Source organism: Harpia harpyja, chromosome 13 (assembly GCF_026419915.1).
Source record: "Harpia harpyja isolate bHarHar1 chromosome 13, bHarHar1 primary haplotype, whole genome shotgun sequence".
NCBI classification, from domain to species: Eukaryota; Metazoa; Chordata; class Aves; order Accipitriformes; family Accipitridae; genus Harpia; species Harpia harpyja.
Window position 1 is genome coordinate 14451050 of NC_068952.1, and position 14720 is coordinate 14465769.

The window sequence follows — 14720 nt, forward strand, 5'->3', positions numbered from 1 at the left end:
TTTAGCCTCAAAGTGGTGAGGAAAAAAAAAGAAAGAAGATGTCTAAACCAGCAAGCCAAATAGTTAAATAAAATACTTCTCATTTCCATACAGGTAGAAATGTACGAAGTGCTGTGAGTCATTCAGTCTCTCTGTAACCTGTCAGGTTTCTAAGGTTCTGTGCCTACAGCTTCATCCCAGTTAAATTCTCTTTGAGCAGACAGCATTGCACACATTTTGGTCTTTCACTTTGTTTAAAAGCCTGTTGAAATTAATAGAAAGCCTATCAGCCTCCCAAGATAGTGCCTCCTCTTGTAATTTAATCCACTGAATAGTTACAGTGTACCTCTGGATACAAGAAGCCCTCAGAGAAATGAGTAATAATTGGGTCTAAGAACCCCCAAGGAATGATGGTTATTTTTTAAATAGTTGATTTTGCTAACTGGCCTTGAGCTTGCACTGAAAATTTATATTGCACAGAATTTACATTGCCCTGGAGCAGCAGCAACTTCACGAATCTTTGTCTGGAACACTTTTTCATTTTTTAGTTTAGTTTTTCTCTCTGAATGTCTTGATGGTTAGACTGATTGCAGGTTTCCCATAAAACTTGTACCAGAATGCAAAATCCTGCCTTGCTGTAGTTTGTGTCTAGAACTCCACCTCCTTCCAGGGTTGGCAGTATTTTGTGTGCCTGGCACATTTAAGTTGCTGTTTACAGTTGGCAAGTCATACCAGAATTCTTCACCCCAATCTAGAGATAAGGTGGAATTTCAGCTATGATTGTCCAGGGAATCAGTTCTCTTACATCTGCTGCTGACCTGTGCATATTCCTTGTGCTACCAGCAACAATTGGGTAATAATACATTTCCACAGCACTAGGTCTTTGTATATAATGATGTTGCTCAAATGGCATCAGTCTAAGAAAAACTCGGGCAAAAATATCAAACTAATTTAGGTAGAGCATGAAAATACTATGCCCTTCAGCTTAAAACTCTGTAGCCAGGTTTGTATTAGGTCCTTAATATATTTTTAGTGGAAACAGAGCATCCAAAGCACTTCTGGACCTTGGTATTTAAAAAGAATTATGGACATCTCAAAAGTGTGTGTGTGTGTTGGGGGCAATTCCCCTTCATCGGAAAATGTTTCTTTCCATTCCCTTTCAAAACAAGGTCTGTCATCTGCTAAAATTTCAGCAGGCCTTTGCATGCAATTAATTTCTCTCACAGTAAAAAACTTCTGCCATAACTTGAATTTATTTCGTATTACTTCTTAAGTACTGTTGGTATAGCTGAATAGACCAAAGTCACTCTAGTCATCATAACTCTGAGTCTCATGCAGAGGAGGCAAGACTGATGCACAACAGTTTGTATATAGAAACAGTAACAGACAGATACGCCTGATATCAACAGAGCTAAAGCAAGTAATGCCTTCAACTCCTATTAGAAAAGGCTTGAAAAACACATTCTTGACTAACATAAACTGAAGGTCACCTTTCTTTATTTTATTCAAGTTTAAAAATTGCTGCTGTTTTAATGCATGGCATAATTAGAGTAGGGATCTTTGAGTCAGCTTTTACAAATGAGAAATTTTGTTACCAGCTATCCTATTCCTGAGAAATCTGGACATAACAGAATTATATAGGATCGTGCTTAACTTCACCAGATGGTTAGTTACATGGAATTCACTTAGATCCTGGGAAGGGGTTGGTTCATTGAAATGGTTTGCCTGATTAAATTTAAGCATGGCATAAATGCCCTATACAGCCTAACTGTTATTTCTACCCAGTAGGTTCCAGTCTGTGTATGAAACTTGCAGAGAAAATAGTTCTCAATAGTGTGTGGTACTTATGTACATTTCCATATTTCCCTGAATAGGTGCCAGAGGTCTTATGTACCTTTATCTGCAGTAACTAATTGAAGTATCATGCAGACATAAAGAATTTGTCTTATTCCGACATTAGCAGCAGTGCATCACATTTGACATAAAAATGAGCACAGTGGGCTTTATATACCAATCGCCTATTAAAAATTTGATTCATTCTCATACCTTTGGTCTCAAGAGGACTAGAAATACAATGCAAAGGCTTTCAAATACTTTTTAATTCACATTTCAAATGAAGTCTGTAACGCATCATACTTCAAGCTCTAGTACAAAAGTCAAAGGAAAAAGCAGGGGAAAATGGCAATTACTCTTTCATACAACTGCAAAGGGTGTTATCAACGCTACAGATATTAAAGCCATTTACTTGCCATCACCAAATAAAAGCTGTATGTAATTAAAACATATGGCTGGTATTAACTGAAAAAGGGACAGGAAATTGAACATTAAAGGTGACTCTGCCCTTAATTCACTCTATCATTGGGGGAGGGAGGAGAAGTGCTCTGAGTGAAAGGACAACGAAAATCTTATCTTTGAATTTCCTGCCTTTCATAAGCTACTATTAAAACCTGCATGTTTAAGTGTTAAAAAAACCTCTGAAGCATTGTAAAACCTGATCAGTGCCTCTCAAAAAGCTTGACTGTATTTAGATGCTAAATTCTTCAAGTGTAAAGAATCAGTTCCCTCCACCCTCTATATTTTTTTGCAGTAAAAAGAACAGTTTTGGCTTTTAGTGAAATGGTTGTTTAAATATTACATCTAATGAAGTCAGTGGAAATTTCTTTTCTTCCAATTTTATTTCTGAAAGGCTATATCCCGGAAAGCTAATTTCTGGAAGCATTTTCACAATCCTGTTTAAGTAGAAGTGCTGGTTTGTCTTTTTAGAGTGCATACCAGATTAGTTCTTCTGACAATCTATGTAGAGCTACTTTCATTTATACTAAGTGAAGAGTTGACTCTTTTTGTGGTTGTCGTGGTTTAACCCCAGCCAGCAACTAAACACCACGCAGCCGCTCACTCACTCCCCCCCAGTGGGATGGGGGAGAAAATCGGGAAAAGAAGCAAAACCCATGGGTTGAGATAAGAACGGTTTAATAGAATAGAAAAGAAGAAACTAATAATGATAATGATAATAACACTAATAAAATGACAACAGTAATAATGAAAGGATTGGAATGTACAAATGATGCGCAGTGCAATTGCTCACCACCCGCTGACCGACACCCAGCCAGTCCCCGAGCGGCAAATCCCTGCCCCCCACTTCCCCGTGTCGTCCCCCGTCCCCCCCCCCCCCCCCCCCCCCCCGTTCCTATACTAGATGTGACGTCACATGGTATGGAATACACCTTTGGCCAGTTTGGGTCAGGTGCCCTGGCTCTGTCCTGTGCCAACTTCTTGTGCCTCTCCGCTTTTCTCGCTGGCTGGGCATGAGAAGCTGAAAAATCCTTGACTTTAGTCTAAACACTACTGAGCAACAACTGAAGACATCAGTGTTATCAACATTCTTCACATACTGAACTCAAAACATAGCACTGTACCAGCTACTAGGAAGACGGTTAACTCTATCCCAGCTGAAACCAGGACAGTGGTTTACTTGATGTAATGCTGATGATGACTCCTTTTTTGTTCTGCCTTTTTTCATGCTAGTTTTGAACCAGTATTTAATGAGAATAACTACATCTTTTGACTTTACTGTCCTTACACAATAATCACAAATTGTAGTCACAAATACTTTACTGTCCTTATGTTTGGTGTCAGCTGCAAATTGCTTTCATTAGTAGGAACTTCTTGGCAGTTTATGAAGTAGCTGTATTAAAAATTCAAAAGGGCAAACTATTATCTAACGTTTTTGTAAACCGTGGGCTTCTCAAATTATTAATGACCACATTCGTCCTGTAAATAAATACAAAGTTTTGCAAACAAATACATCAAAAGGGATCCAGTTCTGTAAGCTTTTGCTGGAATGATCCCCATTAATAATCAGTGTGGGTAAAAGCTATTGTATATTCACATGACTTTACAAAACCTAGCTGTTTTACATATTTAGAAATGTGCGTTTCTACCAGTCTCATGTTACATTTTTATGATTTTACCATTCTGGAAGGTATGCAATATCTTGTCAATCAGCTGAATATCTTTTTAGGCTTAATGTAAGATGACCATGTAAAGTAAGTACTCAAACAGTAAGTCTGTGTCTCCGTGGGGTTGTGTGAAAAGCCTAAATTTCACTTTCTGGCGATTCATTTTCTTTTCTTTTGCTGTGTTTATTACTGAATGATGCTAAATCCTAATTTGATATTCCAGGCCATGAGATGCTGATGACATCCTGCTTTCAGGCAACTAAAATGAATATTTCTCTCCACCTTTTAAATATATTAACCAAAATAGATGTGTTTTTCAGGCTCACTTTAACCTCTAAGAGCACAGTATATTCTCCTGATTTTTGGCTTTTGGTTTTGTCTTTGATTATTTTCTCTTCTGTGGCCCAGTTACTCAAATGGAAGCTTACATTCCTGGGAAATAGTCAACCGGTAACTAAATACCTGTTTGAAATTTAATATGCAAATTATCATTTTAGTATTCAATAGAATTTATTTTAAGCTGATCCTGTATTTTCAATGTCACATGCTACCATTTTTCAGTTTCAGATTTAACAGCCCATTAAGATGAAAGGGGCAAATCACTTCTTGAGTTACCATCTCAAAGCCTTGATGCAGGTAGACACATCATCACCTTGTAGTTTGTAGTCATGTCGCATTTTCAGCTTGGAAAGTTGGTATTAGAAAGCCTGGTCTCATTTAGTGTTAGAGGCCCCAGTTTGCTTTAATTCTTTTCCATAAGCTCAAAATCTCTGTAATTTATAAAACTACCTAAACGAAAGCTGGGATTCTTGACTTGAGTGAATTCAGAAAATAGGTCATTTTCCAGTAACATCTAATATTCAGGACTCTGCCAATGAAGATGGTTCTTGACATACTCTGTGTGTGTCATTTCTGTGTTTGCTGATACTCTACCCTGGATACACTCAGCATTGTGGTTATTGATTTATAATAGTAGAAAGACAGAACAGTTGGAACATAACAAAGCTTTTTGCTTCAGAATTAACTATCCTTGGATGTATAAGATTACAATACAAACAACATGGCTGCCTGTAGTTAATATGTTTATCATCTGAAAGTCTAAAATTAAAGTGAATTTACTGCACCTGAAAGGCACAAGTACAAAAAGCCCAGAAATGCGGGTCATGTGTTATCTTCAGAATTGATACAGAGCAAATAACAATTGCTCCCAGTCCATGACTTACAGAGGTAACACATTCACTTGGGTGTTAATGAGGTTCTTTCTTCTGTGGTCCTTCATTCCTGTAGTGATATCACATGTAAGGATTCACCATTTGAGCATTCTGCCCCAAGATTTCATATAATTAAATGTTATTGTCCAAATATTGTCTAACACCAACTCACTTTTCACTGAGCAATTATCAGTTACTAGTTGGAGACAACTGTGAATCATCAGTTGGACAGGGCTCACTCTTGTTGACTGCAAGTCTCTTTTCCATGAACTAGCCTTCCTGCTCTGGTAAGAGTATTTGTTATGTTTGTTATTGGCTCTTGAGCAGTCTTCTGTTAAAGACTGAGATTTATCTCTTCTGTTGTCTCTCTCTTCTTTCCCTCCTTTCCTCCTTCCCTCCTTACAGAAAAATCCGTAAGAAGTTCACCAGATCACAGCTGAAAAGAGCTTCCAGAACACCTTGTTCTCCGATCATTACAAAGACAAAGTCTCTCATGAACAGTAGGCAGGCACGAGCAGAGCCAGGAACCATCACGCACTGAAGATATAACAGCATCAGCACCATAATCATGTCAGAATCATGTTTAATTGTGAATGCAGATACAACAGGACCTTCCGCATCTTCGAGACAGAAACACTGTACAGACAGATTGTGGCTGGGTTCTGTGTTCTGGGCAGGATCCAACAGCAGCCCTTGTTTTCCCTCATCTTTGCAAGGGCTACTTCTGGTTCACTGTGCAGGCCTATCCCAGGTTGTCCTGCTATTCCCTCCATTCCCAGTCATCACTGTTGGCTAGTCAGGGAGGGACTGTTTGCACTGACCACACTGAAGGAGTATGGATGTAGAGTCCACCTACCACATTTGTCTATGCCTTCTAGTGGCTTGATGCAAAAATATGCAGCTTTCAAAACTATTGCAGTGTCTTTAAAGCGGGATTTAGCCTTGAGGGGCTTTCATTTTCAAAAAGAGCTGCAAACTTTGGGTGTTCATATTTTTCAGTATTGGCTTGAGTCACTTTGGATTTGATTTTCTGAACTGCTGAGCATCCAGACCCTGAAATGAGGACAAGGAGTTTAGCAGTTCTGAAACTTAGACTGAATTAGGAAGTGCCCATAATTAGTGGCCAATTTTCAAAATGCTGGCCATATCAGCTTCAGTTAAAATCCTGGAAAGTGTTGTGTGTGGCAGTGAACATCCAGCTGGACTAGTTGCATGTGTAGGAACTGGTCCTATTGTCTATAAATTTGCAAGCATCCACTTATTTCTTTGGGTATTTTTTGCATTTCTTGAAACCTGTTCTGAATAGTGAGAACCAGCAGAACACCATTCCCAGGAAAACATGAAGAAGTAGAGTATTTCCTATTAGAAATGTCTCTCCACAAAATAATTTCTACATTTTGATACGTCTGGATAAAAAGATACCTTGCAGAATACTTTTTGAAGTTTGTAATTGTAAGGCTGCAGGTGGATACTTACCATGAAGAGATGATGTGCCTTTTGAAACTACTTGTAGGAAACTGTCAGTCCCCCTGAAAGTGGGAATGGCAACAGGGGCAGGTCTTTTTTCTACTCAGGTACTTACAGGTGAACAATCTCTGCCCTACTTTGAAATCAAGAGGCAACCAGTGTCTAGCACTGCTGTGTAAACCTAGTAGGGATATGTTGATTATCTGAGGCAAGTTGTGTCCTTCAATAGATTTGGTTTCCGTATGGCTTTTTAAAAGGTAGTCAGACACTGAACATGTCATAGTAAGCTGAGATGAGCTTCAAGCCTTTTATTTCTGTCTCTTTACTAGGTAACCCTAACAGTATTGTATAGATGTGAGGTTTTCATCCAGTTGCGGACGTGCACTCAGCTCTGTCATTAGAAAGACAAAGATATAAGTGGTGTCTCATACCTCTGGGCGATTCCCCAAAAATTATTTCCCCCCATACGATTTACAGTTTCAGCCTGAAAGAGCACCTGTGATCTCAGCCTATAACTAGCCATACTCTCCATGTAGGATTTTGAGCTCTTGAGACAGTGACCCACATGCTTCTTCAAAAAAAGAAAGCACCTTGACCTCCTGAAGGGACTTGCTTGAAGGATTTTCTGGAGTGATGGATCCAGGTCTTGTCCACTGTCCTTCACCAGCAAGAAAAGGGTGAATACGAAGGAGAGATTATGACATGAAGTGCTCCTAGTACTCTGAGCACCCTAGTGAATGTCACGGATTTGGACTCAATTGGAGAAGACCTGGGATTCATCTGCTTACAGTTCTTCCCAGTAGCTGCTGCTGAAGTGTGCAGCCCTAGGAGTCTCTTCTAGCCACAGGATCTGCCTTTTCCTCACAACAGGAGAGCTTTTCATCAGATAACTGAGCGGAGACAACCTATTCTTATTAGTAAGAATTGCCTTTATCAAATACCACATATGGAAACACCTTCTATATAATAGCTTCCTCACCCATTAAAATAAAGAAAACATGATTATTCAGCAATCTGTTTGACTTAAAGTATGAAAAACATGAACAGAAAGACCTTTGTCTCCCTCAGGCATCAGTGAAATCACACACAGCAGACTAATTTTCGAAGTGTCATTAGCTGTAAGGTGGTGGATTTTTTACCCTGCCTTACTAACCTTGTACTCAAATTATTTCTTTTAGTCAGCGTGCTACAGTGTCTAGCCAGTATTTTGTAAAATCTCTGTGTCTTGCCGCTTTTGACAAAAGTATTAGTATCCGTAATAGTCTGATGTGAAGTCATTTTTTCTTCTTTTCCTCTGAGGAGAGAGGTTGGTAACACGACTCCCTGTTGCGCAGCCAGCTGCCTGATACCGTTATCTTTTGCATCAAGTAGCCGAGGTAAGGAAGAATCCTTTGCAGCTTCAAGCTGAGGAGCTTCATCTGGATACACTGGAAATAATGCTGTGACCCTGCCTGGCAGAGTCATTTCACAGGTTGCAATAGCCGACCCTTGGGGCAGGTAAAGCACGGAGGAGACTGTTTGCTGGAATAACTTCTGCTCCATCTTTAAACTATTTCGCATGCAGCTGCACAGAGACTTTCCCTCCCCTAAAATGCATACTGTGCACAGAGAAACTGCATGCCATGTATCACACCTTTGTCTTCACCTGCTCTCTCTCCATCTTACCTTTTCTGCAAGATGTTCTCCAGAGATGGATACAGGATTTACCTGTGAATTTCAACCAAAAGCATTGATGGAAGATTAGCTGAAGACATGTACCTGCTGGGTTTGGGCATAAAGATTTAAATTTTGGAAGAAATTGTGACACTCCTTACCACAATGTCATGCATTTCCATGCTTTCTGTTGAGTTAAAGATTTTTCCACTGGCTGTGAGCAAAAATGACACATTCCTGTGTGAACTGTAACAGTATATCCACAGCAAATCAGAGCTCAGTACTGTTTTTATCAAGCTTCCCAAGATAGTTATTTTAAAACTAGCTAACATATACCAGTCATCAACAGTGACACTGAGTATAAACATAAACCTCAGAAGCAAGGACAAGAAGTTTGGTACTTACCGTGGATGTGAGCAAGAGAATCTAGGCAGCATCAGCACAGCATTTGCAATATGATCTATTTTCCTGTTAGCTAAATAAGAAATCTATCTGAAAATCTGCCTCTCCTCTTACAAATATGGGGCTAGAAAACCATGGAAAATGCACGATCTTTTTGTGTCCAGAAGTCTCATATAAGAAGTAGGAAGATTGTTTTAACGTTTAAAATGTCTATGTTGATGATTTCAACTATATAGCTATTCTGTTCTCTTGAAATATTTTGTATATTGTTTTCAGATTATTTTTAAAGGCCACTATTTAGTGATGGAAGTTTTGGTTCTGTAGGATGACTAAATGAGGTTTTGAAATACTTGAGACTGCTTGAAATATGTTGGTGATATCAAAACATCTTTTAAACTAGTGTTTTGATTAAGGGCAAATATAAGTTTCACTTCTGCAGTCCAAACCTTGCAGCATGTTATGAAAAACTGGGTATTGACACTGAAATGCAGAACAAACAAGCAGTAGAAATGGTGAAATGGGATCTGCACTTACAGAATGTGCACTTTTTATTAATCGAATTTTTAAAAAAAAAAAAATATAATTTCAACACAGGTACTTTCCTAATTATGAAGGCTTAAATAAAATGGAATGGCTGCGTAGTAGTTTCTGATATAGCCACAGCATAACATGCCACAGCCTGGCTCAGAGAACAATTATAGTCCTTCAGAAATATTATGTTGCAAAGTACGATACAGTGGACACAGTGTCTTCATATATGTGTACTGCTATGGTAATGGAAGCGTTAGAATCTTCTGGAAACTTCAGCAAAATAATATTCATTTTTCATTTTCTCTTGAAGGTCCTTTATATAAACGTGTGTCTTCATAAGCCAGAGTGGGTGTCAAGAGATCTGAGTTTATATAACTGCACAGGGGAATTTTTTGGAGTAAGTCAGGACTTTTTTATTCAAATGTTGCATGTTGAGGGAGGAAACCTAATTTTGGAATACATGGGTTTTGGATAAGAGTTTTGAGGTTGTACTATATAGTGATCAACAAATTTGCAGAATATGCTTCTGTTGCTCATAAATATTTAACAGTTGGTATTGAAATACAGTATTGATTAAGTAAAAAAGAGAAGCATTAAAGAGCTGTCTTTTTAAAATTCTGTTGTTTAGACTAAAAGTGAATTTCTCAAGGGAATGGTAAAACTGGGAAGCTCAATGTTGAGTGTTTGAGGATGTGGAGCACCTTAGAATGAAACATAGTACTATTTGATTTGCATTAAAGTGTCTTTGTGTACAAACTTTGTGACTCTTGGCCCTTCTTGCAGGAAACCAAATTTCTGCATTGACACTGTCATCCTATTGTACAGTAGACTATTGAATAATCAAGAGACTGAAAATTGATGAGCTGTTTAAACTGCACTAGAGTTAAAGACACAAGTAGTTGAAGTGGGGATGAGGAAAGAAGACTCAAAAGTCAGGGAGAGAGAGACATGAGCTATTGGTCATTGCACTGGAACACTAGAAAACTTCTTAGGATTGAACTGAAATCTAGGCAAAAAGACTCATAGTCCACAAAAGATACCAGAAGTTACAGTTCATTGCAGTCTCCAGTGCATTGGCCCATCTAAACTTTGCAGGTTGGCATTAGTGTCAAAAACTTTGCATGTTGTTAATTTGGTAGCACCTAGAACTGGTGACTTCTATGTGAATATGGGACATAATCTGAATCCTCTTCCTTACTAACATCTGAATAATTTCCCCAAATAAATTGGATGTTTTTTGCAGAGGAGAATCATACAGAGGGCTCTGAACAGAAGTAATGGCTGCTACTTCACAGGTTTGTTCAGGGCAACTCTTCCCATCTCCTAATTCCCCCATCTGTTTTGGGGAAGGCAGGCAGGATTTATGTGGATCCATGCTGCTTGATCCACACACTAACTTTTGTTTGAAGTGTGTGCATTAGAATGGATTATGTTTTTCTGCCCCCCCCCCCCCCCCAAGAGGCCTGTCCAGGTTCCAAGTAGCAAAACTCAAGTTCTTCTGTGGTGTTAGGATTTATTTGGCAAGATGAGTTATATTTATTAGTCCTTCTGGGTGAGTTGCATTGGCATCAAGGAGGGGATAATCTCTGGAAGCAGTCCTTTGCTGGGGGAACTGAGGAAATGGACATCTCTTTAACCAGGCTTACAAGGAATTTCAGTCAAAAAGGAGGAGGTCCAAGATACTCATCACTTTCAAAGTACGACTGTAAAGCCTTTCCCTTGTGTAGTTGAAATATGTACTTGAGGGACCACTTTAGTCTCTTAATTCTTTAGTTCACTGTAAAGGTACTGATCACACATACAAAGCCTCAGCAATGAAAGGACATGTACTTAAAGTGTTTTTCTTTCCCTTGAACTAGCAGTCAGAAAAAAAGAAAAAGATTTAAAAAAAAGAAAAAAAAAAGACTGTGCTGTCTATTTGAAAGCAGAAATGATTGGAGAGGGCATTTTACTAGGAGCTGAGGTCTGTTTTGGTCCTTGGTATATGCAGAACTTTCATAAAACACTGTAAATGCAGAATATATTTTCTGTGAGACTGGTTTGACACCATGACACTTCTCCATGAAGTCAGATGCACTATGGCTATTTTATACAACAGGAAACTAGCAGATGAGTGACTGTTACCATTTCAACTTAACGTAAAAGCTCTACATGGGTTTTAGGACCTTGTTATATTACAGCCACTTGTTACCACTGTGGCAAGACCAAAGGTTCTTCAAATATACATTATTTGTGTATACATTAAATGTGTGTCCCTTATAAGCTAAGCAGAGGGATCTTTATGGAAATTAAAACTCTTTATTACTCATTTAAATGATGATAAAACCTAGGTGTCAGGCCAAAGCACTGTCTGTGGCCAATAATTTTTGAGATACACACTCAAATCAAAGTCCGCTTTGTGTAGCTGGGATGTTCTTTAAGCACTAGAAATGGCACTGATACTATATGATGAGGACATCTGTTTTTAAGTGGCTTAATAGACTCTTGTAAGGAACAAAATCTCCTGCAGGAAATAAATCTTAGTCTGTGCCGCTTTGGGCAATAGAATGGGAGGAAAAGGATTAGAGCCACTCTTCCTATCAAGTTAGCAATTCATGGCTGCAGAATTTCCTCCCCAAAGCTAAGCCCCAGTGAGCCTGGAGGAGTATGATGGCTCCCTAATTTGTTTGTAGGGGTTTTTCCCCCCTGCTTCCTAGCTGTGTTATTACTTCGGAGATCTGCTCCTCAGTAATCTCAATCAATAGTTTCAAATGTGGAGGAAGTGGCTCATATCACCTTTGGTCTATAAGTGGCTCTTTCCCTAGTTTCTTCTGCTTAGTCACATAAAAGAACATTCTGTATAATAGCAAAAAAAGGAATTTGACAAAGATTTCTGTGAAGCTAAGAAGAGTGTACAACCTTAAACTAACAGGATAGAGCAGAATAGGACACTGAATGTGATTTTCTTTTGTTACATGGGTACCACTGCCCATGACTGAAGGATCATTCTTTGAAGCAGTCCTTTCCGTTCCAGTTCCCTGGACACTGCACTTGCTTTTGCTGTATTCATCAAACTCCTCAATTTGTGCCATTTGCTCTGCCCAGTAGTCACATATTGGAAGAAGAAACTACTCATACTTTAACTTTTCAATAAGATAAGTTATTGGGGCTGATGCAATGGAAATTTAGAGACTGTTCTATTGATGAATGGCTCCATATTTGTTTTATTTCCTTCAGTCTAGAATTCCATTAGAATTTTAATCTCTTTTCAGACAGTGAATCTAAGAAAAGTTACACTGAATGCCTTTGATCCTTAGGATATGCATTTAATCCATAATCTATAATCCATAAGGTAGTTGTGTTGCATGGTCTGCTTGCAGGAGCCTGATTCTATCCAAGCTGTTAGCTAATCCTGCCCCATTGTTTCCCTGTTAGTAACAGTAAGCTCAGTATTGATTGCCCTTTTCAAGTGGACTAGACTCCATCCTGCAATTTGTACATGCACAGTTAAGGCATGGTTAAATATTTTCTCCTTTTCTGTGGCCTCCGCTTGGTCTCCTGCTTCTTGCACATGTTCAGAGGAAAGGAGAGCTCAATGCTGTTCCCCTCCCCAATGTGTATGGGTTTGGCTCAGTTGCTGCTGCGTGCCTGGGAGAAGGAAAAGTTGGATCACTGCTGACTGTCCCTCTGTGCAGACTACTGGGCACTACAAACCCAAACCACTCTGGTACGTCTTACTCTAAAATTGTAAGTATGGGGACAGCCTGTCTGGCTGGTGCTGCTGTCACCCATAGCACAATAGCATCCTGTTCTGTGGCTAAAGCAGGCACCATGGCACTGCTGCAGCTTGGAATGTAATAAGTGGTTCAGAGTGGCTGAGCCCTCTGGAGATACTCCCATTCTGCTGCTGCATAACTGGAATACGCTGCTGGCCCCCTTATTTAATGGCATATTTGGATCCTAATGGCATATTTGGATCCACTCCCTTTCTAAGTTGCTTCGCCAGTGCTCAGGCACCCTAATCCTGCCGTGTTACATTTACTTTGCTTCCTTGAACCCTAATCTCTATGAATTTTAACTCACTTTTCAGAATGATGTCAAGGAAGATTATAATTACAATGCTGTAAGCATCTAGAAGTTTTTGCTCCCACACCCCTTCTTCATTTTCCAGTTTAAGGTCATTTTTATTCCATTACTCTTTCCTTTTCACCTTCCTTTCCGTTGGTCTTTACTGATAAAGATTCATGTAATACACTCAGATCTTACTTGAAATATGACATAGTTTTCAAAGTCACAAATTTGTACCTATCGGGTGAGGGCAGTGAACATATTATGTGGGCTTATAGCTCAAAAACCCTAGATAACATATTGGTCAAATCATCAGAATTCAAGTCCAGATTAATATTTTAAACCTGCCCAGTTTTTCAGGTATTTGGAGCCAGTGGTTTTGTACTGTCCCTTCCAAAGACTGGGGCTTGCTGCAGACTTGCAAGTTCAACATGTTTGGCTTTTTTACCCTTCCTTAAGGCTTAGAGGAGTTCTGCTCTAGGGTTTGGCTTGACTGTGCCTATTACACATGCCTTGCCAACCTGTAATTAGACCTGCTACTTGAATGCTGAGTAGCTTTCTTCTGTTTACTGCTTGTGTGGATTAAATTTGAAAAATTTCGGTAGAAGAATGTAAATGAAGTGGCTGCCTAGCTCTGGATTTCTCCATCTTCCCTTGATGCACTAATGAGAATCAATTGCAGTTGCTTATTATTTTTAAATAGCAGTTAATTTGAGAAAATCTGATTCACTAGCTCTTTTCATTTTCCTGATTTGATTTCAGCCTTCTGCCCATCTGGGCCAACCTACGTATACTGTTCTAAAACCAGTGTTTAAACTCATTGGTGCACATCACCAAAGTCAAAGACACTCAACCTGACAACCCAGCAAAGTGCTGTCTGCAATAGTGTACTCCAACCCTCTGTTTTCTTATGGGTAAAATCCTCAGTGAAAGAGGGGGCTTTACTCTGCAATTAATTCTCTCTTGTGCCTGGGAGAGAATCAGAGTACCCAAACCGTCCCATTTAACCATTCAGTTCTCTGAATGTTCAAATCTGGTGACAGTGTAGAAGACTGTGGAGTTGCATAGATAGAGAAATTATTTCCTGAGCAGATCAGTTTATCCTGTCTGGGGATGTTCTGAAAAGAATCCCACACTCACCATAAGAACTCTAGAATTAATCTCTGTAAAGTCGCATGATGCTTCTAGAAATGGCCTTCTGGTCAAACTCGTGCCTCTGTGCAAATCCTTTTGAAGGCAACAAAGAATTATGAAGTAGAATTGTAGGCTAAGCTGTGAGCTCTTTAGGTTAGGGCTAGTATCCTCCTGTAATTATTTAAAAATGCTTTTTAGATTTATAGCTTTGTGGCAATGTCTGTGATATTAAAAAAAAAAGAGATTCAAGAGCTGGTAGTAGATACAGCGATGGACGCAGGAGAGGGTGTCACTAGTTTCTACAGCAGAGTTGTGCTGTTATCTGATGTGAGGAAGG

General features: G+C 39.2%; 1 protein-coding gene across 2 annotated transcripts in view; it reads left to right on the forward strand.

Moving 5' to 3' along the window:
* MTA3 (metastasis associated 1 family member 3) overlaps positions 1-9189 on the forward strand; it is a 141414-nt gene extending 132225 nt beyond the window's left edge. The window contains exon 19 of one of the 2 annotated variants that reach the window (XM_052805898.1): positions 5555-9189. In XM_052805898.1, coding sequence (XP_052661858.1) covers positions 5555-5690 — 136 coding nt within the window. In that variant the 3' untranslated portion in view covers positions 5691-9189. The remainder of the gene's footprint in view (positions 1-5554) is intronic. The other variant, XM_052805899.1, reaches the window with a different exon arrangement.
* The last annotated feature ends 5531 nt before the right edge of the window (positions 9190-14720 follow it).